General features: G+C 38.0%; 2 protein-coding genes and 1 long non-coding RNA gene across 4 annotated transcripts; 1 reads left to right on the top strand and 2 right to left on the bottom strand.

Annotated features, from left to right (window-relative positions):
- Positions 1-14: 14 nt before the first annotated feature.
- LOC112294873 (cyclin-dependent kinase F-4) lies at positions 15-6,401 on the bottom strand. Its single transcript, XM_024545828.3, has 17 exons — positions 6,251-6,401; positions 4,782-5,262; positions 4,449-4,596; positions 4,225-4,314; positions 3,958-4,096; positions 3,681-3,783; positions 3,513-3,565; positions 3,210-3,276; positions 2,857-2,965; positions 2,490-2,555; positions 2,131-2,199; positions 1,832-1,901; positions 1,454-1,501; positions 1,252-1,286; positions 1,050-1,113; positions 836-911; positions 15-679 (listed from the first exon to the last, which is right to left on the bottom strand). Exons 2-17 carry the CDS (start codon positions 4,787-4,789, stop codon positions 514-516), a joined length of 1,311 nt encoding a protein of 436 aa, XP_024401596.1. The 5' UTR covers positions 4,790-5,262; positions 6,251-6,401; the 3' UTR covers positions 15-513.
- Positions 6,402-8,100: 1,699 nt separating this feature from the next.
- LOC149987555 (uncharacterized) lies at positions 8,101-8,838 on the top strand. The gene is made up of 3 exons (XR_016497966.1): positions 8,101-8,164; positions 8,252-8,355; positions 8,703-8,838. It is a non-coding gene; the product is annotated as an uncharacterized LOC149987555 (long non-coding RNA).
- Positions 8,839-9,034: 196 nt separating this feature from the next.
- LOC112294593 (E3 ubiquitin-protein ligase UPL6) lies at positions 9,035-20,656 on the bottom strand. 2 transcript variants are annotated; one of them, XR_002973397.3, is made up of 26 exons: positions 20,261-20,653; positions 19,163-19,260; positions 18,247-18,371; positions 17,872-17,983; positions 17,483-17,666; positions 17,123-17,302; positions 16,727-16,909; positions 16,253-16,340; positions 15,571-15,692; positions 15,029-15,330; positions 14,729-14,825; positions 14,372-14,524; positions 14,120-14,206; positions 13,507-13,593; positions 13,237-13,377; positions 12,884-13,009; positions 12,554-12,652; positions 12,229-12,296; positions 11,915-11,981; positions 11,471-11,641; positions 11,045-11,134; positions 10,660-10,727; positions 10,314-10,387; positions 9,982-10,053; positions 9,611-9,703; positions 9,035-9,486 (listed from the first exon to the last, which is right to left on the bottom strand). XR_002973397.3 is itself a non-coding variant. In XM_024545232.3 (26 exons), exons 1-26 carry the CDS (start codon positions 20,420-20,422, stop codon positions 9,420-9,422), a joined length of 3,129 nt encoding a protein of 1,042 aa, XP_024401000.1. In that variant the 5' UTR covers positions 20,423-20,656; the 3' UTR covers positions 9,035-9,419. The 2 variants fall into 2 exon arrangements, 1 of the variants encoding a protein (XP_024401000.1); XM_024545232.3 differs by having other exon boundaries at positions 10,660-10,740; positions 20,261-20,656.
- Positions 20,657-22,316: the final 1,660 nt, after the last annotated feature.

Genomic DNA, 22,316 nt, shown 5'->3' with positions numbered 1-22,316 from the left:
ACTGTATACAGCTGTAGACTCAAGTATTCTCGCTTACTGAGGCATGCTTAACATTACAATGATTTCTTGGACATCCCTATCGACCTAAGAAAATCAAGACGTGGATAGCTCTAGTCAAATTTGTGAAGAACAAAGTATTCGCAGTATAAGACAGCATGGGAAAAGAACCTTCAAAATCCTTCCGGCATTCTATAGCTTCCAACATTGTACCCCACGAAATCAACAAGCTACAAGCCTGCCAACTGATAATTATAACATAGTACCTCGTCTACTAGCACTCAACTGATGTCATGTAACTCAAATCTGAAAGTACTACATTCAACACTAAGTCGCTCGGTTCAATATTCAAGGATTTTGAGGTGAGGTCAAATATTTATCCAACTCTTCAAAACCATTCTACAACCTTCTTATCCATAGTACGCCTGATCCACGTAAACCAACTGCAGACTGACAATACTCTAATAGTGACAATCTCGCAGTAAGGAAGTCTATGAATCTTCGGGGATTTCAGCGTTACGCAACTGTCATTTTGTAGGAATTTCGGATATTATAACCTCGTCTGTGGTTTGCAGATACAGCAGGGTATGCATGAAAAGCCTGCGGGTAGGTTTCTCCAGTCGACATCTGAGATCTGGTATAAGTGGGAATGGAGGGTACGACAGAAGTTTTCATGTGAGACCTGTTCACAAAGTTACAGAGTTACCCATCGTAAGACTATATGTAATCATTTGTGGCAAACAGAGCTAGTAGAAACTACAGAATATTTGAACCCATATTCAAAGTGATTTGGACACTTGTTTCAAGTAACTGCTAGCAAAGTGGTACAGGTACACACCGAGATGGAAGACCTGGTATGGAAGGGTTTGTAGCAGGTATCACTGAATCTCGGCCATGATTTAATGGCGGGACAGCTGCGAAAAAAAAGGGAAAAAAAAAAAGAAAAAAAGATAGTAAATATTTTATTACAATATATTCCTGATAGTAGAAGAATAATAAACCGGCAGACAAGTTTTACAGAAAAAGTATGCAATAAAGAGGACGCCTCGTACCTGGACTGATAGACGATCGATTAACACCTGGCCTCACTTTACCCATTGAGATAGGATTCCCATGCTGGAAAAATAAAAATAAAATAAAAATCAATAAATAAATAAACAAAAAATGTCGTTGAATCCTCGTATTGAAAAAAATCGTAGTATCTGAAAAGACAATTTATATCACAGAAAAGAACCAACTCTGAAACATAGATACCTGCTTTGTCCAGACAGAATTTTCACGCTTTACTCCTGTAAACATATATCAGAGTGATTTAAACGTAAGAACTCGATTAATATTAATTCCTTTCCTGTTACTAAAATATAAGAAAGCGATTGTTGCGAAGCAATACGACTCAGCTCAACTTTCATGCAGCTTCGATGTAAACGATGCAAGCATGCTTTAAACAGACACTTACTTGCTCGGCCCTCTATTTCCTTATTCACCAAATAGTTTGCCTTGACCACTGCAATGAGAAAAAGAAGTCAATACCTACTGATTCATGCAATAGTAATCATACTTTAAAACCAGTTCATTAAAAAGCCAGAAAGATGATCTATGCTGTATACAACTAGTCAATAACAAATATGTTCGCCCATTGCAGTACACGTTCACGTCCACAAACCCTAAAATTCTAATTAAAATACAACATCCTTAACCAGTTGGAAAAGTTGTTGTAACGCCTTACATCACCAATTATCAAACGAAATAAATCAATAAATCAGAATTGGACAACAAGTATGGCAAAAGATTTCTGCAGACCTCCACAAGCAAATCACTGAAAACTAAGACTAACCAGTAGGCACGAAGGCTCTTGGTTGCACAAATTCGCATCCAGGGATTGATGACGGTATACGCTTATGAACCTGTCACAATTAAAAGAATGTATCACTTACATGCACCCAGTCAAGTATATAATGAGTCTGATGCAACATTTGCTTAGAATGTGCGCATCCAAAGGAGACATAGAAATCCACTCCAGCACACTGAACAACGTCTGGACCAGCGTGTTAGTCACCATAATCATAAAACAGAAAAACGGCATTAACTACAGAAGGAACAATAACGTGTGAGTACAAGTACAAGAAATTTTACTTGAAAGAATGGATGCTGCAATGCCTGAGAAGCCGTCGGTCTTTTATGGGGATCCCAGACGCACATGGCCTGAAGCGAAGTGCCATACATATTTCATTAAACACCATGACACCATAGTGCTCATGCCGATTGCAGTGGAGTATGACATGTGAGTATTTATGATAAGTGAAGCAGCACAAAGGCGTCAAGAACTTGAGAAAGCTAATTGAAAAAACCTTTCGAGTAGGTCTTCCCAAACAAGAATTATTTCGAAGCGCACTGACTTGCGACAAAAAAGCTAAAATACATGCCCATTTAGAAAAATTAACCAAAAAATCATTCAGAAAAAAAAAAAAAAAAAAAAAAAAAAAAAAACCTACAGATATCAAGTTGATGGCTTCTGAGCTGGCAGTCGGAATCAGTTGAGATAACTGCGTTGATGAGAGCTTCAACACCACCACACAAATCATGTCATTACTTTCAATACATAAGAAATGCAACCACCATGATATGAGTTCTCAGGTTTTTACTGAACATTGCAATGTTCAGTTATCCCTACATCGACTAAATATAGAACTAAAGGCTAAAAGTTCCAGTAACATCTTTGTACTCCGTGCAACGCAGGACTGAATTCACTGCGCGATAACAGTAGTTCATTTCTGCAAACATTTAATTAAAAAAACTAAACTAAATGACAGCAAGGTTCAAAGTACAGTAAAGTATCACATCAGACGATCAAATAAATACCTGAGGAAACTGAAAGTTCAAAGAAGCTGCTAGCTTCATTCCATCCGACCATGTATAGTGGCTAGGAGACCCAATAACGGCACAGATTCTATATATTTCGTCTACCTCACTGTAACCAACAATGACAATAGTTATGATTCCCATATGAAATCAACCAGAAAACGTCAGCAATTTGAAAATATTCAACCATGTAAAGATGTTATAAAAATATTTTCGAGTAAACCAAGTAAGAACACTAAAATGTGCATCATCCCAATGTGAGAGAGAGAGAGAGAGAGAGAGAGAGAGAGAGAGAGAGAGAGAGAGAGAGAGAGAGAGATAATTTAAACGAAGTTACATATTGACATTCCTACCTTGCACCAGGGAAAAGTGGACGAAGGGTGAAAAGTTCAGCCATTATTGCTCCCACTGCCCACACATCTGAAATGAAAATTTTTACTTAAGTACTTCCAGAAGAGAGGCACAGAATGAGTATATAACAGATACAACGACTAACTGCTGCTGCGAAAGCACAAATACAGAATACACACGCCATATGATATAATCCACCCTCAAGATAATGACTGCGGCATAGTTGTATAAGATTATTGAAAAATTACAGCATGCAGAAGCTGACCTCAACATTTAAACAACTGACATCACAGTGAATTTAGTACCTATAGCCGCACAATAAGTCGGCGACTGCAAGAGCACTTCAGGTGCCCGATACCTGCGTACAATCCAATGACATGGAGGTAAGACAGCAATGGGAGATACGATGATAAAACAAGCACCAATATGTCACAAAGCTAATATGTGTGAATTTACAAACAAATGGGTCATACCAACGAGTAGAGACGTAATCGGTATACGGTGGACACGAAAGCACTTCCCTCGCGAGGCCAAAATCAGCTACCTTGATCACATCGTTCGTGACCAGGAGATTTTCTTCAAAAGAGAAAAGAGTAAAAACCGAGATTAGAAGAAATCGTCTTTCAATGTAACTACATGATCATAAATCGACCCTCACAATTAGATGCTGACCGTTCAGGATATAAATGCAACTATGCAAGTCACTCAGGTATCTATGAAAGTCATGTAGTCATTACGACAGTTGGGTACCTGGTTTCAGGTCCCTGTGAAAATATCCATGCTTGTGCATGTACTCTAAAGCATACAAAATTTGAAAAGCCCAATTTCGTACTTTGGCTTCGGAAAAAGGCTTATCATTATCTTTAATAAGCTGGTAAAGATTGTATTCCTGCACGATTAAATGCAAACAATATTGAAAGGAATATTACACCAATGTCCATCATTTAATCCCAGAAGAAACAAACCATCAAATAATTGCTGTACCATTTCTAGAGCCGTGAAAAGCTAAAACCTCACCATATACTCAAAAACGAAAAACAGTTCATCGTTTTCACGGATAACCTCCTTCAGCTTCACGATGTTAGGATGATTCAGCTTCCGCAAAGACTGTTAAAACCACAATTGCTGTTTTAGCACTTGGAGCACCTGCCCACAAATGACCGGCCAAGCAACCACAAAGAATACCTCCCACCAGAATTTTATACAGGATCAAATTGTGTACGAATATGCCGGATTCATACCTTCACTTCTCTTAGATTCATGCATTCATCCCATGAGTAAAATTTCCTCTTCATCTTCTTGATCGCCACGACCTCGTTAGTGGCATTATTAACTGCTTTCCAGACACTTCCATACGTCCCATCGCCCAACTGCCTCATAACCTTGTACCTGAAATATAGACAACGTGTGATAAAGCCTCAGTGCGACTCAACAAAAATCTTAACTTAACTACAGAAGGTCACGGCTACACGGACACCAGCTTCAATTCAATGAATTGAACTTGCTAATACTATGCCGTTCACGCATGACTGATAAAAGAAAACAGACAGTGTGATAGAAGACAAGCTACGTACCGCTCCATACTTTGCTGGTGGTATGTAATAGGGAAAACCTTTCACATAAATAGTGAATTGTTAACCAATAATTTCCAATCCGTGTGATGTACACAAAAAGCAATGCTGCGGCATATCCCTCTCGTAAATTTCCTTAAACCTGACTGCTTCCAGTATCTGCTTCGACAAGGAACCATCCATATTCTATTTGACATCCGTGTGAGTATTCGCCGTTCATCTCCGAAGAGAGTGATTACGTCAAAGGTGAAAGCTAGATGCAATCCGAGCACTTGGGGCGCAGCGGCGGCACCGCTTCCAAGTCCATTACTGGAGCAGGCTGTTGAGTCATAAAAAATTCCAGTGCCACTGAATCGGCGGTAATATATATTATAGACCAGGTAACAAGAGGCAAAAGCTCCATAACTCCAAGCAGCTCACACATCCTTTGAGCTGCAAAACACTGCTCAAGCCCCTCCGATGGATTGGGCAGACGCAGTCACACCTGCATTGACAAGTAAAAACTTTAGAGAGCAGTCGATATAATAATCAAGGCATTTTGACCAAAAAAAAAAAAAAAAAAAAAAAAAAAAAAAAAAAAAACTTTAAAAGACAGATCGATCTAACAATGTCGCACAACAAGGTGAAAGCATTCGACGGCTTAGTCTCAGGTTCAGACTGGTGAGAGTGTTGACGCAACCAAGGAAACAGAGAATAATAATTATTCGATTCGTTATGATGAAACAGAATCTGCACAAGCGCTGCATGTATTTTGCTGATATTTATAGCAAAGTAAGCGTCAGACAAACGTCAAAACTCTAAACGAGCAAAATATATACAGATCTCATGCTACAAAATGGGCGCCTAAATGTCGGCAGAGTGATTACTACTCCACGTATTGCACCACACCATTACTAACGAGTTCCTTCGAGAGGCAGAAAGTACATGCAACCAGGAAAACAAAAATACCAAACTGGAAAAAACGGGGAAAAGATTTCGATTTTCAAGCATACTCGAACGCTCGCGCGACTAAACAGAAAAGAAGACATGAAACATAAGCGACCAAAATACATGACTCAAGTCTTGTGTACGAACAAGATCTCCGCGAAATGCGCAAAAAAATGAATCGGAACGATACCCGTTGGTCTTTTCACAGAATCCAGAAAACAGAAACACCAAAGCATTCATCACAACGGCGAAGACCTTCGCAGGAATTGGAACCGCTCATCACAGAAACCTAATTAAATCGCCGAACAATTCCCTCGTGACCCTGGTCCACTCTCGACAGCGTTCCATGAAGGTTCACCGCATCCTGCGCGTAAAACCTCAGAGGGAAATATCGACGTTCTCAAACCCCAACCACATTCAGAGGCACGACCGTCACATCACACTAGTGCCCCTAGCGCCTCGGAAGGACAAGAAGAAACAAATTACACTACCAAACCACAAACGGAACCATGCCAAACAAATACGAAACACTGCACACAACTCACCGAAGCTCGCCGCCTCCGCACGCCCTCGCTTCCAGATGGATCAGGGCAATTCCACGGTCTCGACTCTACACTACAATGACCAAGCTGCGCTTCCCTTCTAAAAGCCCGCACACCATCTCCGCAGCTCAGAGGCAGAGCTCCGAATTATCCCGACGCAAACTCTAAATTCGTCCGCGAGTGGGAAAAAACAATTAACAGGAAATGAGCAATGAAGGCGCGCATCGTGCTCGTCCGGCGCCGGGCCGGGCCGGGCCGGGCGGGGACGGGTAAGCATGTCACGGGTCCAGGATGCAGAGATTATGGGCTTGTATCCTTTTTAATTAAATCTTTAATTTACTTTATTTTGCTTTTCTGGGTTTGTCTTCCAGGCCATTATCTTGTCATGTTTGGAAGCTCCCTCCCATTCAAAGCTTTCTTTGTGGTGGTCTTGCGAGTTTTGATGACACTTGGTCAAAGATATTTAAAAAGGCTCCATGTGTTCATGGCGTCTATTTCGTGTACACAGCATTTGTATAATGTTTTTTAATTGTGGGTTTCTGTCCCCAACATTATTTTACATTCTATTCATGAATATTTAATGCATTGCGTCTTAACTTTATTGTTAGAACTATCTTACTTTTCAAGAATTATTACCTTTAATATGATTTTGCCCCCGATAGGTAAAGGACGTTGTTTGTAAAATAAGTATTATTGTTGAAATTTTGTGTTGGAAGGTTTGAATAAAATCCAATGAAAATATCTTCTATCTTTTTTAATATTGAATAGTATCTACACTAATTTGAACAATGATATATTAATTTTAAATGCTATTTGGATCAATTTTGGCATTTATGATTAGCGTTGGATTTTCTTAAATACTCAAATCCTTCATATTTGCAGAACAATGTGCTCAACCAATATTTAAGTTTTCCATTGATATATATATATATATATATATATATATATGTATATATATATATGTATATATATATTTTACATTTTGCATTTTTTTTCTAAATTTGTATTGTTGTTAACCAAGCACTTAAACAAATGAACAAACAAAAAGAAAATGAAAGTGTATAAACTATTTTCACTTAACATTTTAAGAAATTTAAGTATATATATATATATATATATATATATGTGTGTGTCTGTGTGTGTGTGTTTAAAAATTATTAAAAAATCATTTCAAGAATGCACAGTTTTATAATCATGTTTCATCTATAAAAGTGATTTAATAAAATTTTGAAAGTATGATTGTTATTATTTTTTAAGCACACGTACCCATTTTCATTTACTTATTTCAATAAATTCAGTTAAACAGCTGGGATCATTTCAATTAGATTGTGTTGAGGAACCAGATTTTATATGGTAACTCATTATGATTGAAAATGGTTGTGCACTAATGCCCCATCAATGTCCACATTTGATGCAAAGCTTACATATTGGCATTTCCTTGCATTTTTGACAAGCTAGGCAACCCAAGCTATACCTTGGTACCACAAGCCATGGACCTATTTGACCTGTTTTAATTTTCCTATCCCATAAGATTTGGCTCTTTGTGCACTGGTATTCAACCAAGGGCAACTATTTGTCTTTGAGTCATGCTACAAAATTGGGCCTTGAAAAATCCAACAAGACAAAATCTTGGGAACCACCCATGGCATCCACACTTGTTGGTGCAGTACATGTGGAAATATTTTAGAAGGTGAATTAGGGTTGGAAGAGATGCATGCAAGTAATGATGTAATCCTCAACTCAAAAATAAATATTCAAATATATTTATAGGAATTTGTTTCAGGAGCCAAGGAGGAACCATTCTTCAATGCTCTTGACATATTCAACATGTTATCTCAATAGGCAAGGAAATAGGAGGGGCAAATGGAATGGAAGCCTTAAGTTCTGGCTTCCAGATAATTGGAAACAGTGGTTGTGGTGAGGTACACTGCCACTCATCATACTTTATTACTTTTCTTATTCTCATTCATTGTATACAACTTAACTTATGGACCTGCTTTTCAGATGACCACCTTATTCAGGACTGCTTGGAACAACACAATTCTGTACTCAAAATAGCTTACTCACCTTTGTCTTCTTCTACTTCCACACTATGCTCAACGAATGGGGTATTTTTTATTTTTTATTTATTTTTTGTTTTTTTGGTTCTTTTGTTACTGATAACACACAAACATGGTAGATGCTCATTTCAATATTTATTATTTGGATAATATGAAGCATGTAGTTTCTGCAATGAATCACAAGTACAAACTTTAACCAAATTATGAGGATTTTATCTAAGCAGGTGAATAGGATACATTCTGCGATCACAAAACTGAAAAAAACTGACTAAGATTTCAATTATTTCATGTTATGTGTAATATAAAGTTGACACTGTTCATTACTGGAAAAAGAGAAAGAAACAGACACAAACTAAAAATAAAAATAAATCAGTATGGTATTGTGGATGTGACAGAACTGAATTAATAACCTATCTGCTGAAGGGTCCCTTGGACTTACCATTTTGGTGGCTGGTAATTGGATTGAGGTCTTATAATGTACCTGCAATAATTCATGAATAAGAGGTTGGTTTGATGCGCACTTCGACGCAGGAGATGTGACACTCCAAAGGGAAAACATTGTAAGCCGGTCTCTTCAACAATTTTACAAGGGACTTTCCACAATGTGTAAATTGTGCGTACAGCTCAGCTTCAGACATATCACAGTGCTTATCTACAATATAAGTTTAGAAACTCGACAAAAGTTAGGTAGGATTAGCTAATTTGATAGCAATGGATTGAATCACGATGAATTTGAAAGGTTATGTACATAGCGAAATGAACATTATGATGGTTTTCACAAAATGCTGGTGACAACTTTCACACCTTGTCTCACGCTCAGTGAAACATGTTTTTCTACAGTGGAGAGTCTGTTGGACATGTGCCTGGTCGTTGATGCAAAAGTAAAATTTGATTGGCCAACGCACTTTCTATGAATCTAATGGACTAATACTAACGCTGAGTAAATTTGATGTATGCCTTGGATACCAAGAGACACAGCGCACTTTATAGCTGTCTGAGAAGGTATTAACACTATTAATCTTTAAATTCGAGTCGCGCACCACGGTGAACTTCGCAAGCAGGAAAACGTAGAGGAGCAATCCAGCACAGTTAAACATTGGCCAAGTTCTGGCCTAACTGAGATCAAAACCGGCTCCAGCAGTAATGGCGTACAGAAGTTTTTCGTGGATGATCTCCTTACTGCGTAGAGAAAGATGATACAAGTTAAGAGACAGAAGCTACCCTTTCAATGCCATACTCGTCAATAAAATTTGACTAAAAATATTTTAGATCATAATTCAACAAGAAAGAGCCTCAATAATACCTTCTGTAAGGAGGAAGCTTGAGAAGGTTCATACAGGTTGCTGATGTTGGTAAGCGATCTAGGGCTTCTTGGGATCCGTCATCAAGGCCAGCCCTGCACACAAGTAGGCACCTGTGTCAGTTCTACACTTGCAAAATAGTTTCACATATCTGAGAACCTCGAAGCCACCAAATCTCACAATCTTTCAAAAGAGAAAGACGTTAAATTAAGTTGATTATCATAGTCCATAACTGAATAGAAAGTCCGATAAGCTGGAAACCTCAAACTCTTTCCTCAAAATTTAGACTTGCTGCATACGTTGCAGGTTGGATGCCGCAGAAACGTGTTTAAATTCAAACACATTTTCTACCGCTTTTAATGCGAACAAGTACCTTTGTATACAAAATTGCGGTTCCAAATGCTTGAATCCAAGAAGTGGGCCGCGTGAACAACCTGTGACAAATCTGCAGAGTTGGAAATCCAAAAAACACTTCATAAATCATCATGAACCCTCGACTTACGAATGTCTTTGCCACCATTCAAAAAATAACACTCTCGCTACGGGATTTTCACATTAAAAGGCAGAACGGGTCATATCAAATTATTTGATACACATGTCAAAGCTGGTCTAACATGCAACACAAAGAATCATGAGCAACTCAAGATGCAAGTCGAGCTTACAAAACCCAAAAATATCCTGGTTTCAGGGAGCTAGTGTACTCACTTCAGAAACTTTTGCTGCAGTCCCAAATCCAACTTCTGCACGACCTCCCAGAACATCTCGATGACAGGGTGATGCTGCAATATTCATATTACGTACATCGACTATCAGAATCGCAAAAAGAATAAGGAAATAATACTAAAACTTGACTTACGCGGGCCAAATAACGTGGAGCGTTGCTTCAGCATAATATATGCCACTGATCGTTCACAAATTAAACTGCATCTTTCTCGGGCAAGTCTCGAAAAAATGGGCAACAGCACTCAAAAATTGAAGAATGACGCTTGTTGGAAAACGAGAATATATTAAGCTCTCATGTTCTCAAATATGCATCTTAAATAGAACTAACCTCATCGTAGCCACCAGCATAATTGGCATTCTTACGCAAATCATCCACATCCATACCTTCATGCGAACCTGAAATAATCGTCTACATGCATAAAGTAATATATATATATATATATATTAGTATATCAAGCTACGTACAATAGAGCGGTAGTTATAGTTACCAAGCATGATCGCATCAATAACTCGTATCCTTGGTTTAATTTCCAGCTATGTGAACACAAAGTATTTCGGCATGAACGCTAACCAATTCAAATCCTTGTGTTCAAATTATAGGCAAACAACCCTGTTTGATAGGATTTCTGATTCATGGTGAACGATTTAACAAAACTGCTTAAAACATCACATAGCTATAGGACGGTAATACTTGGTTCAGGCAAGGGTCACACCTGTATCTCATGCTCGTTAAACATGTCAATCCACTCTGAATGGATAACTTGCTGAAAACCGCGAAGGAAATGAAGACTTTGCTGGTAAATCTGTACTCACCAAGGGAAATCAAGCTATAAGTTGCTAAAGGTGTAAGCTGTAGATTAACGAAACACTTGTGATTATTTCAGCAATCACATTGTCATCCAGAACAGGCGATATGAACAAATAACGGGGCCGTGCATTACAACACGTGACTGAGTTTTCAAAAGTCATGATATCAGCGGCAATACACTAATGGAAATAGACAGCGCAGACATAACTAATCCTCATTATAAATCTTGTAGAACAAAACACTGATGAACAAAAAAACTCGACTTAATCGAGGAAACCACTCTTTGATGGATCAAGACCATGAAACAAGACGATTTATGTAACAATATTACCTGAGTATTTAAACGATGATGTGCGACTAGGTGTATGTATTTAATAACATTGTCACCAGTGACTTGAATATCTCTTCCTCCTGGAATAAGTTCCACTTCCGTTTGCTCACCATATTCATTGTGCGTAACTACGAAATACGCAGCTAGTTGCGACCAATCTCCGTCATAGTGCTGTAATAGAGAGCAGCCAGCGAGGAGAATATCAAGAGCAGTCCCCCCAGTGCGGCCTTGTATGCTCATAAATATAAGTGATGGACTGTCAACTGGTTGCAAAGCCACATTATATGCTTCTTTCAGGAAGCACCAATGGTCTAGTTCTAGCAGGGTGATAATTTGTAGCGACAACCAGAGCTTTACATGTCTTAAAACATGGTTAGACAAACTGGATATAGAAATACTCATAATAATACAGTAGAATATTGCAATAGGCACCGTGTATCTTACCTTCAGAAATAGCATGCTTTGATACAGCTCAGGATCCAAAGATGGCAGGTCATGCAAGTAACTGTGCCTGACAACCAAGCAATAAAATTTCGTCAAGAACTGTATATTTGAAGTATCTGTAATTACAGTACAGACGACATCCCAAGACAATCTCGAAGCAGGCTACTGATTGGCAAATAGACATCAGCATACAGCCCCCAAACGGTTGAATGGAAAAAAAATCCAAATTATTTGTTATCAAAGATCTCGAGCACTATATATCAGCTTTCTATTAACGACGCTGCGATGCCATTTTTGAAAGTTCAGCGACGTACTTCTTTCGGAGCTTGCTCAAGAAAAAGGTAGCAAATGGAATGTCTACAAGGATTCCTTCAAACATTGCCTGCATAGTAACACTACATACTAAATAAAATATGGAATATGAAATTAAAAGCTTGCAAACGCACAAAGACAATATAATCGATTTCACTAGAATTTACTAATTTTAGAATACACAAAACCCAGAGTTGATGTTTCTAGACGGTTAAGTTAAACAGGCATTCTGGTATATGATAAATGATATCTTTAGAAACTTCATGGTCTAATATATTAGGTGGAAGATAATCAAATTTAAAACATGATTCAACCCGACATATTTACCTTCCCCAACATTTTTCCAAAAAACTCGAAATACTGAAGATGCTCATCAGATACCATCTGAGATGCTGGATTGGGATATAGCAAGTGATCAGAAGTTTCCTGCCAAAAAAAACTTAATTCAAATCAGTACAAGTTTTGTCCTAGCAACTTTGTAATTACATCGTTTACAATCTATGTCTGAGTTTAAAGACCAATATTCCCTACACAAGGATGACACAAATGTGCCGCCTTTGATGACTAGTAGATGAGAGTGTTTTGGATGATGTGATACTTCAAGATCATTAAAAAATTGGCTGGTAGATATACCAAGGTAGACAGCACAGAGCATACCTTGAAGAGCCCATATTGAACATCAAAGCCCGTTTTAGTTATGCCCTCCATGAAATCTTTAAAAATCCCTCCTCCATCCACACCTGCTTCCTCGACGCCCAGCTCATTTACAAACATGACCCGTATCTGAACAAAAAGTCGGGTTATTTTCACATATAAAGTAAAGGTACCTAAAAAATCGCTAGAAAAAATAAAAGAAAAGGAAGAAAAGGAAAAAGGACGTAACAGTATAATAGGTTTTGAGGTAGCTGATCATTTACAGCATCTGGGTTAAAAAAAATTAAATAAGATATATATATATATATATATATATATATTAAACATTCAGAATCCAGGCTAGTCGACTTCATTACCGTGCCTTTCAAAGCTTCGGCGCTGATTCCATTAAGCTGAGCAAATGCATCCTCTGTAATATGATCTCTTCTGATTTTAATTCGAGTCCTTCCCATGGGATTTTGCGGGCCATTTTCTGCTCTGGCTGCAGCTATGTGCGACTGCTCACACCCACAAAAACAACTTAAAAAAGATGCTTATAGAACTCCAAAACAAGACAGCTATATAGACATTTACTGTTAAAAACGGTAGTCTGAAAAATGATGGTGGAGCTTCAAAATCTTGACTACCGTAAAGATGCGCACTCGGTCCTTGAATGGAACAAGAAAGGGAGCTTGTCTCAGAAGATCTCGCGCCCTTGTATGTTCCCCTTCAGCCTGCAAGAGCACACATCAGAGTTCGTTATACGTACCATTTGGTCAGCATAGACGTCCGACATCTTAGAACATGTGAACAATCAAGAATCCTACCGATGCTTATTCATGGAATTGAGAAATGCCCGAAAGTATATGAAAAAAACTAAGGAAATTGAAGTTATCTGAGACATAACCACAATAATACTGGCGCATCACCTAGACCTGAAATGCCATGATAAATGATGATAATGACCATCGTAAAGGTCAGAAAAAACAATAGTGAAAAAAAAAAAAAAAAAAAGAAAAAAAAAAGAAGAAGAAGAAGAAGAAGAAGAAGAAGAAAGAAAGAAAGAAAGAAAGAAAGAAAGAAAGAAAGAAAGAAAGAAAAGAGAAGAAGAAGAAGAAGAAGAAGAAGAAGAAGCAATACTATTCATGCATTAAAACTAGTGCCCACAACCATTTGAGTACCTGAATGACAATTCACACTCGACTTTCATACACAACAGCGAAGCATAAAGTTAAGTTCCAAGGACGCTCTTGTACAAACCTGTGCGACAAAATAGTCGTCAACACCTTGACGGGCGTGAAAATCTTCGGGAGGCGTAAATTGCCGCCTGCTATTACGGTCATGCAACTGCAGCAAACGCGAAGGTAATAGACACATTTTCACATTTGGCATAACAAAGTCAAACATAGCTGAAAACAATCATATTTTTACCTGCAAAGTGTAAGGAACTCAACCCAGAACAAGCAAAAGACAGTGACTATTTCAATCTGTGTCAATAGAATAACTACACACCTCTGCTAAAAGGCGAGATGCAGATTTGCTAACGAATTGCTGAAACACATGATAAGAAAACATCCTTCGGGATCCAAAAGCGTCTGAACCAGGCTTATGAGCAGAACTTGAAGATTGCTTATTTGTCAAAACCCATAATAGTTGCCATAAAGCCTGCATATACACGAAATCGAAAAAGAAAGCGGTTAACAGTGCATTTGTGGTTGTCCCCAGGCAGCGTGGCAAGGTCATCGATCAAATTTGACAACCTCTGGCAAATTAGAATCGGATCATCGATAAGCTCACAATACCAAGACATGCCAATTCAACACCGTAAAAGTAATCAAAGGTCTCTCAAATTTAGCATACTGCACCAACCTCCTTCAATACAGACACTAGTCGGATAATATCAGGAATAGAGAGAGGCCGTTGTTGTTCATAAAACTCCTCGTTGTCTATGCTCATTAACAAATAACTGTAAGAGTTCGGAGTAGGGGTCAGATGCAATAATTTTGGACGCAGCGGGTCTGAAACATATAGATATAGGCCACACTTCAACAAATGCCGCTTTGATATTAGAAAGCAAGAAAGTTTGAAGAAATCTTGTAAGAAGTTGTCATAAAAAATGGATTATGAATCGTACACGAAAGTCCCCAAACATCAGGAGTGAGAACTCACCTGTACACAGGACAAAACACGGCAAGTGGTAACACCCAACCAGGCAGCCTGGAAACCAGCATTTCTAAAACATTCCTTCCCTTAAACTCAATAGAAGGCCAGGATTGAAGACGGTGATGTCGTTTTATGTGAGTCCATAGCTGAGGTACAAGCTGAGCCTTGTATGCCAGGCCAGTTATAACACGTGATGTAGGCAAAGTCATGAAGATGGAATATAGAAAAGCACAAGTGGCCCCCACTGCCTCGGCTTCAGCTTCTGTACAAGGTCCATTTGTTGCGGATTGAAGAAACGCTACTCTGACCTGATTGCAGGTGTCACATAGTCTCATTCATTTAGACTCCAGGTATCAAGCTTCTCTAGGCCTACTTCCTTTTCTTCTCAAATGTCTTACTGTAGCATTAAACTATTGCAGAACATCCTCATGTAAGACAAAAGGATTCAACTTATTCACTTCAAGATAAAAATCAAATACAATCTACACATTATAAATATTGCGTTATCAGTCGCAGCGAAATTCAATAAAGCGGTCAAAATTCATTACCAAGTTTTTGAGTAACTCTGGATCCGCGGCATGCAGTATTTGTTGCTCAAGTGCGGGTTCAGAGAGTGTTGTTTCAGGCCCATCAATGTCCATGTCTTCGTCAGGACCTGGATCATCAGACACTACAATAACCGGAAATTAAAAATAAAAATAAAATAAAAAAACCATATACTAAATCACTTCACTTCAACTAAGAAAACATTAAACAAGCACGCTGGGGACTGTCAGAAAAATCCTATCAAGATCAGACTCTTGACTTGACAGGTTATCTGATTGAGCCGGACGTTAAGCAGGGAAGTATGTTCACGAAACCATCCAAACCCCTTAAATAAAAAGCTACTCCGTTTCGTTATACGAAACTGGCCCTTTCGACCATAAATTGGATTCAGTCAGATAGTATTATACAAGCAAGTCATTAACCAAGGGAAGGCGCATAATATACTAGAATGCCTCTCCAGATAATAAAGAAGAAATAAATAACATCATTCACACGATTAAAGTCTTCAAGTACCAGATTTGTGGTTGCATATTACTTCTTTTCCTAGAAGAACTCTCCAATATACATATTATCACTGTATAATAAAGCACCAATATCAATTATCAATAAACATACCAAAGTTCATGATTCCGACTAAGTACGTGAACTAACGGGTATTGAGTATAAGAAAACCAGGTATCGTACCATCGTAATTCCTGTCCCTTGAACTCCTAAAGAAGGACGAAGGAAGATCCTCCAGCAAGTATGTACATACTACTGCAAAATCTGTTGCCTGCAACAACAATAAATATAAAAGTAAAATGATAAGTTTAACATACACATGATGAAATAAAATCAGAGATCCTCGTAACAAAATCATCTGTACAATTTGAAGATTACGTTATACCTTTCAAAGAATATTTACAACCTGTGGAAAGTACACAATGATGCAGAGAAGCATCTATTCAATTTACCATACTGAAAACAGTGGTAGGTAACATGAAAGTACACATCATCCAGTCCACGACATATGAGACGAATTATGTAATGCAGAATTCAAGAGGTTTTACCAGTAACATACGCAAACACAGAACAAAAGAAAAAAAGTAAAATGCTAGTGATGAAAACGGTCAACACACACACACACACACATTTTATAAATTAAAAAAATAGCCTTACCAGTTGTAAAGTACAATCTGATGAACACAGACCCTCCGCAGCTACCTCAAGCAGGTTACCCAGAAGGCAGATACAGGAAGGAAACTCTGGTGTTGTATCTGAAGGCAAGAGAGATATAAACTTGGAAAGATTTGATGCAATCAGGTGGATGGAGTGTCCCCATAAACCCTCATAAACGAAAACCTGAAAACCACCAAATAACATCAAAAACTGACTTAGACAGATGATACTGTATACAACTGAAGCATGACACAAGGTATTCACCTGCAATAGCTACAAGGATAGTCTTTCTCACGCGTTAAGGATTCTCAAATTCATTAAAGCACAAAACACTACTACACGATTCACGTTTGTTTCCAAGGAGACCTAAAGCACGCACCGATTTGCAACACTCACCTGCTTCAATGATGGATACCTCTGCCACAGCAAAGGTATGGACAAAACTTGACACGGAAAACCCCACTCTATCGGCAGAATGTTTGCTGCACTCATTGTTTGGACATATCTTTTGGCGAGGCAACAAACAACGTACTCTAAATAGGTTTTTTCTCTCGTAGATTGCTTTGCATCTGGTTTCTGTTCACATAAGGAAGGAACCGCAGGCATAGTTAAAAATCATAAAAAAATAAACACTTTACAAATATGATATTTTAAATGGCTTCCTTTCTAGAATTTATAATAAGCAGAAAGATCTCAAATCACTCTATCCGTACGAAGGTACTGGAATTGCTCGAACATGATTATTATGAGTCATACCAACTGGAGTAAAATATAACGGAAGAAATAAAACAACTTGTTTCTCATTAGATGTTCCATGACATCATTTCCCCATAACGAATCGTCGCTTGTCAATAGCAACAGTGTCTCCAACAGAACAGAGGAATCTTGTGAGATAGCAGATGGATGGACATCTTTTAATAGCTCCATTTTCATTGACATGCTGTAAACGCAAAATAAGCTGTAATTAGAGACCATTTATTTGTACAATCTATGGTGATTCTCCAAAGTTGACAAAACTAACACACGTCATTAAAGCTATAACTTCAATAAACAATTGTCATGTATCCATCCTATCAAAATCACTAAATTAAATACATTTCAAGTGTTGCTTCCAAGGTGTTAACTAAAAACGAGTCCCTCCTTACCAATTGATAAACAACGAATGCACACACAAGGATGCCAGGCGCTTTTGCCTGTGACTTGCAAGTGCCAATTCAGAAATAGTACGTTCTACTGTAAACAATTCCGAAATTTTGCCTGCGCAAAGACGATCAAAAGAATTCAATTAGATTCATTATTTTTTGATGTTTGTAGGGATGCACTTAGATATCCACTTTTGCATAAGAAATAAAAGACTAGACAACTATTTAACTATTATTCTCCTTAAACGAGGATAGGCTCTTTGAATGCAGATATATTATATTCTTCATCAAGTTTCTTCCGAACGCAGATACTATTTCCAACTCAACAATCAAGTACAGTGCACAAGTTTCAACATGCTTTCCAGCAAAAGAACTCACTTTGGGAAAGACTTTGCTTCAAAAGCCGACATGCTCCAACAAGGCGCTGCACGTCCCCATCATTCGATGATTGAAAGAAGAAAAAAAGTAGAGAAAGAAATTTGGACGATGGTAAAAATGCATTTCTGGATTTCATACACAGAATAGTTACACGCAGTGTTAGACATAATCCAACAATTAAAGCTATCAAGTTTGAATTAACTACATGCATTGCCAAGTAACAAACACTTGAGAACGGAGTTGATGAAGTTTGCTCGAAGATTATAACACATCAATAATATGTGCCGTTTCAAATACAGATCGCGTTAGTGCCTTCCCTGAAACAACCTTAGAAAGACTCACAACACAAATGAACATATTTTAAACTTTGTACGTGACTTGTTGGTGATTCTTATGAAAATAAATGTACCCTTGATATCTTCAACGGTGTCATGTACGAAAAAGCGATGATTAAAAAAAAGAGATAGGACAAAGATCTCCAAAGAGCAAACAAAAAGATAGTATGATTTATGATTTCGTAACTAAAATTGTGCAAAGTTCTCCAGTGCATAGGTATTAATCCACCTATCAGCCAAATAAGGTGTAGAAATGATAATAAAGCAACCTAAACTTCGGAAGGATCATACCCTTGGATGGAGCTTCGTTCATTGTCGATACAGGAGCAAAAAAACTAAGCATCTTCATACTAACAAATCCAGCTCACCAAAGCTTTAATGAAGCTCGAAACATATAAATTATATATATAAACTAAGGTATGCATATGAAAGTACATTAGATGTATGGGGCATATCTTTTGAAGATTAGAGTAACCCAACAACCACTTTCCATTATAAGGAGCTCGAAAATACACATTTCAGAAAAGGTAATCTCAGAGACTTGGAACTGCTGTGGAGGCCTGGAACACAAGAAATCTTACCTGTCTGCCCTTTCACTGAATTCCCCATAAATAGCACAAAATTCGCTTCGAATTATTGGGCGTACGGCAGCCACCTCTCTCCTTCCCCTTACAAATTTCTGTAAACAATAAAAAGCAAACGAATCTTAAAACATTTCGCGACGGTCGTGAAAACCTCTTGTTTAACCAATAATGTCAGTGCACAAGCGTTAATAACACATTTTTTTAAACTTAAATAGTACATACACTCAAATCGAATTTTTTTGCGATAGCAAGTGATCAATAGTACGTAACTCTTCCCGACTCAGCACCCCCTATGATCGAGTAGTAAATTATAAAAAGCGTCATGCCAGTTCTCAATTCAAATTTTGCAGACTAATATACATTTAGTCTGAGCTGCTTATCAAATGGATCCCAACTGAAATATCGAAATTAGACAACTTACGCATACAAAAATACGTCAAAATCTTCAATCAAAAAACTTGCACCAGAATATTTACGAGTAGAAGAATACGATTCGTTCTCCATACCGAAATGCACCCCGTTAAACCACTACATTCTGATCGAGTTACCATAGAAGAGCTATTCAGCGGAAATAATTGCAGATCATTTGTCTCTAACCTCCAAAATTTCAATTAATTCATTCAGCTCGTTTACATGATTAAACGAGCAGAAAACGTTTCACTACACAGAAATAGTCAAATCCTAACAGTAACGGAATGTTAATTGCCATATCCACTCATGACCTTCCTGCTAAAAGTGCAGAAGTGAGGCTCGGACGCACACAACCGAAACGGCAAGCCAATTTGCACTTGTATTACAGCTACACGCAATATATACCGCAAGTAGAGAACGCTCCGGCAATCGTAATCCACATCAGTTGAAGTGCTCAACCGACGTCAAACACTTCTCTTCGACTTCTCTCGCGAAATTGAACACCGGTAGAGTAGAATAGTGGAACAAACCAGGGAAATTCCGATGTACAGGATAGGGTTTAACAAACACAAGATGCTCTAGCAAACCCTCCAAATCACCTCAAACAAAGCATTAACACCAAAAACCTGCACACAGAGAGAGGGAGAAAGACCTATACACACACACACGAACACGAACACACACCTGTATCTGCTTCGCACTTTGCGTCTGAATCCGCAACCGCTGACGCTGCTCCCGCTCAAGCTTGGTCTGCAGCAACAGCTTTTGCCTGTCCCGCTCCTTCCCGCTCCGGCCGCCCAGATCCACCTTCTTCTTCGACGTGGCATCCCCGGAGAAAAACATCATGCCTGTCAATCTGCCTCGGCCACGGCCCTCTCTCAATCCCTACGTCGTAACCGAACCCGCTCTTGCCACTCCTAATTCCTAAGAACAACATGCGAATCGGGCTAAAGCGACGGCAGCAGCGATACCCGCGAGGACACCGAGCACCCGCAGCAGAGGCTGCGAAATTCAAGAACAGACTACAACACTGATGGCTGGCTCTTAAACCACGGCGGGCACTGGCATCACTGCCTTGCGTTCGAGAGTATGAGGTCCCCCAACCTCTAGCTTTTAGTTATTGGCATTCAGTCTTTCATTCATTCATTCATTCATTCATTCATCCCCCCTTATTGGTCAGAGCTCTGCGTCGAGAGACTTGCAGCACACACTGAGTCAAAAAACACAAAAGAAATACATGTAAAGCACACTCGCGGAGAAGAAAGAAACCAAAAAACAACACTAAATAAATATATGTATACATACAAAACAAAACTAGCTCCCCAACACACACACGCTCCTCCAATTAGCTCTCCCTGATTTAGGGTTGAGTTGGATTCGCTGACAATGTCACCTGACTACATTAAGAAATGAATAATGCATTTTTCTTTCTTCTTCTTCTTTTTGTATGTGTGTATGTGTGTATGTGTAATAATTCCAAAATGGCGTCTCCTCAATGGAGAATGGGGTGAACCCAATGAATGTTTAATGGATGTGGTAACATTATGTGTGATTGTGTTAAGGTGTAGGCAAGTGATGACCAGGAAGTGTGTTTTTGAGGTAGCTAGCAGGTCCATTGAATTGTATCAAGTATAGTGTATTCCAGGCTTTGAACCCAGCATCATGGTTTCTTTAATATTTTCAACTTTAACTTTGCATGCAAGCATCATATATACATTTATTTTGTAAAATTAAAAAGAAACCAAGATTAATTAAAAATTCATTACTCACATAAAAAATTTATGCAAATATGTTTGTTTGTTTTAATTATTTCTTAATGTAGTCAGGTGACATTTCTGGTCTCTTATTTTAATTCTCAAACACAACTATACTTGAACTATTTTTTTTTTTTTTTTTTTTTTTTTTTTATTATTGACGTGCATCTTGTACACATCTTTGGTATAAATGAACATACCAAAGGAACATACTAAAGGAACATATGGAATTCTAAAATGACATGTGAAACTTATAACAATTTGGCAAATAGATGAAGACATGCACAGACATGCTTTACTTAGAAATACATGTACAAAATTATAGATTCAAAAGTGATGGTGACAAAGGTAAGAAGGGTAGTGTGGCTCCTTTATGAATGCCAATTCTTTTTTCAATTTTTTCCCTACTTGCACAATCAAATGATTTGTTTAAAAATTCAAATAAATGAAATTCACACAGCTTTGTGAGATAATTTAAGGTAATATTTTTCTACTGGTAGTTTCACTTCAAAGATGTTCAGAAGACAAATGCCATTCTAATGAAAAAAATCTTTCAAATCTTCAATAGTATTTTAAAAGGGAGGAACATTTGAAGATGTTGTATAAGCTATGTTCTTCTTTAACTACTATTAGTTTCCAAAAGGAGCAAGTAAATGTTGTGAGTAGTGTAGGTGGTTTAAAAATTCATTGCCATTGGTTTTTACAAATGTGAAAGTCAATGGAGAAAATGATCATGCATAGTGGTGTCCTGATTTGCAATGAATAACAAGAACTAAGATTATGAAATGAGACCAAGTCACACAATTTTTATAAATAGTTATATATGCTTGAGTTTGAAAAACAAAATCAATCAATACCATAACAGAACTCTGAAAATTCCTACTCAGATATTAACACAAGAAAATGAACAGGAGGTTTTTAAATGTATTATTGAATGCTGTTGTTGGGTTCAAAGATCTATACATTATGTTGAACATATTTAAAAT

Source organism: Physcomitrium patens, chromosome 17 (assembly GCF_059467195.1).
Source record: "Physcomitrium patens ecotype Gransden chromosome 17, ASM5946719v1, whole genome shotgun sequence".
Lineage (NCBI taxonomy): Eukaryota > Viridiplantae > Streptophyta > Bryopsida > Funariales > Funariaceae > Physcomitrium > Physcomitrium patens.
The sequence above is the reverse complement of the archived record's forward strand: the minus strand, read 5'-3'. Positions and strand labels throughout refer to the sequence as shown.

Excerpts from the sequence above, each read along its gene's own strand:
- LOC112294593 (XM_024545232.3), bottom strand. The coding sequence starts at position 20,422 with ATGATGTTTTTCTCCGGGGATGCCACGTCGAAGAAGAAGGTGGATCTG. Across the intron at positions 11,982-12,228 it reads TTGAGCAAGCTCCGAAAGAA|GCACAGTTACTTGCATGACC; the intron begins GTACGTCGCTGA and ends CTTGGTTGTCAG. Across the intron at positions 11,642-11,914 it reads AAAGCATGCTATTTCTGAAG|CACTATGACGGAGATTGGTC; the intron begins GTAAGATACACG and ends TCTCTATTACAG.
- LOC112294873 (XM_024545828.3), bottom strand. Across the intron at positions 3,566-3,680 it reads GATTACGTCTCTACTCGTTG|GTATCGGGCACCTGAAGTGC; the intron begins GTATGACCCATT and ends GATTGTACGCAG. Across the intron at positions 1,502-1,831 it reads AAGAGCCTTCGTGCCTACTG|TGGTCAAGGCAAACTATTTG; the intron begins GTTAGTCTTAGT and ends TTCTCATTGCAG.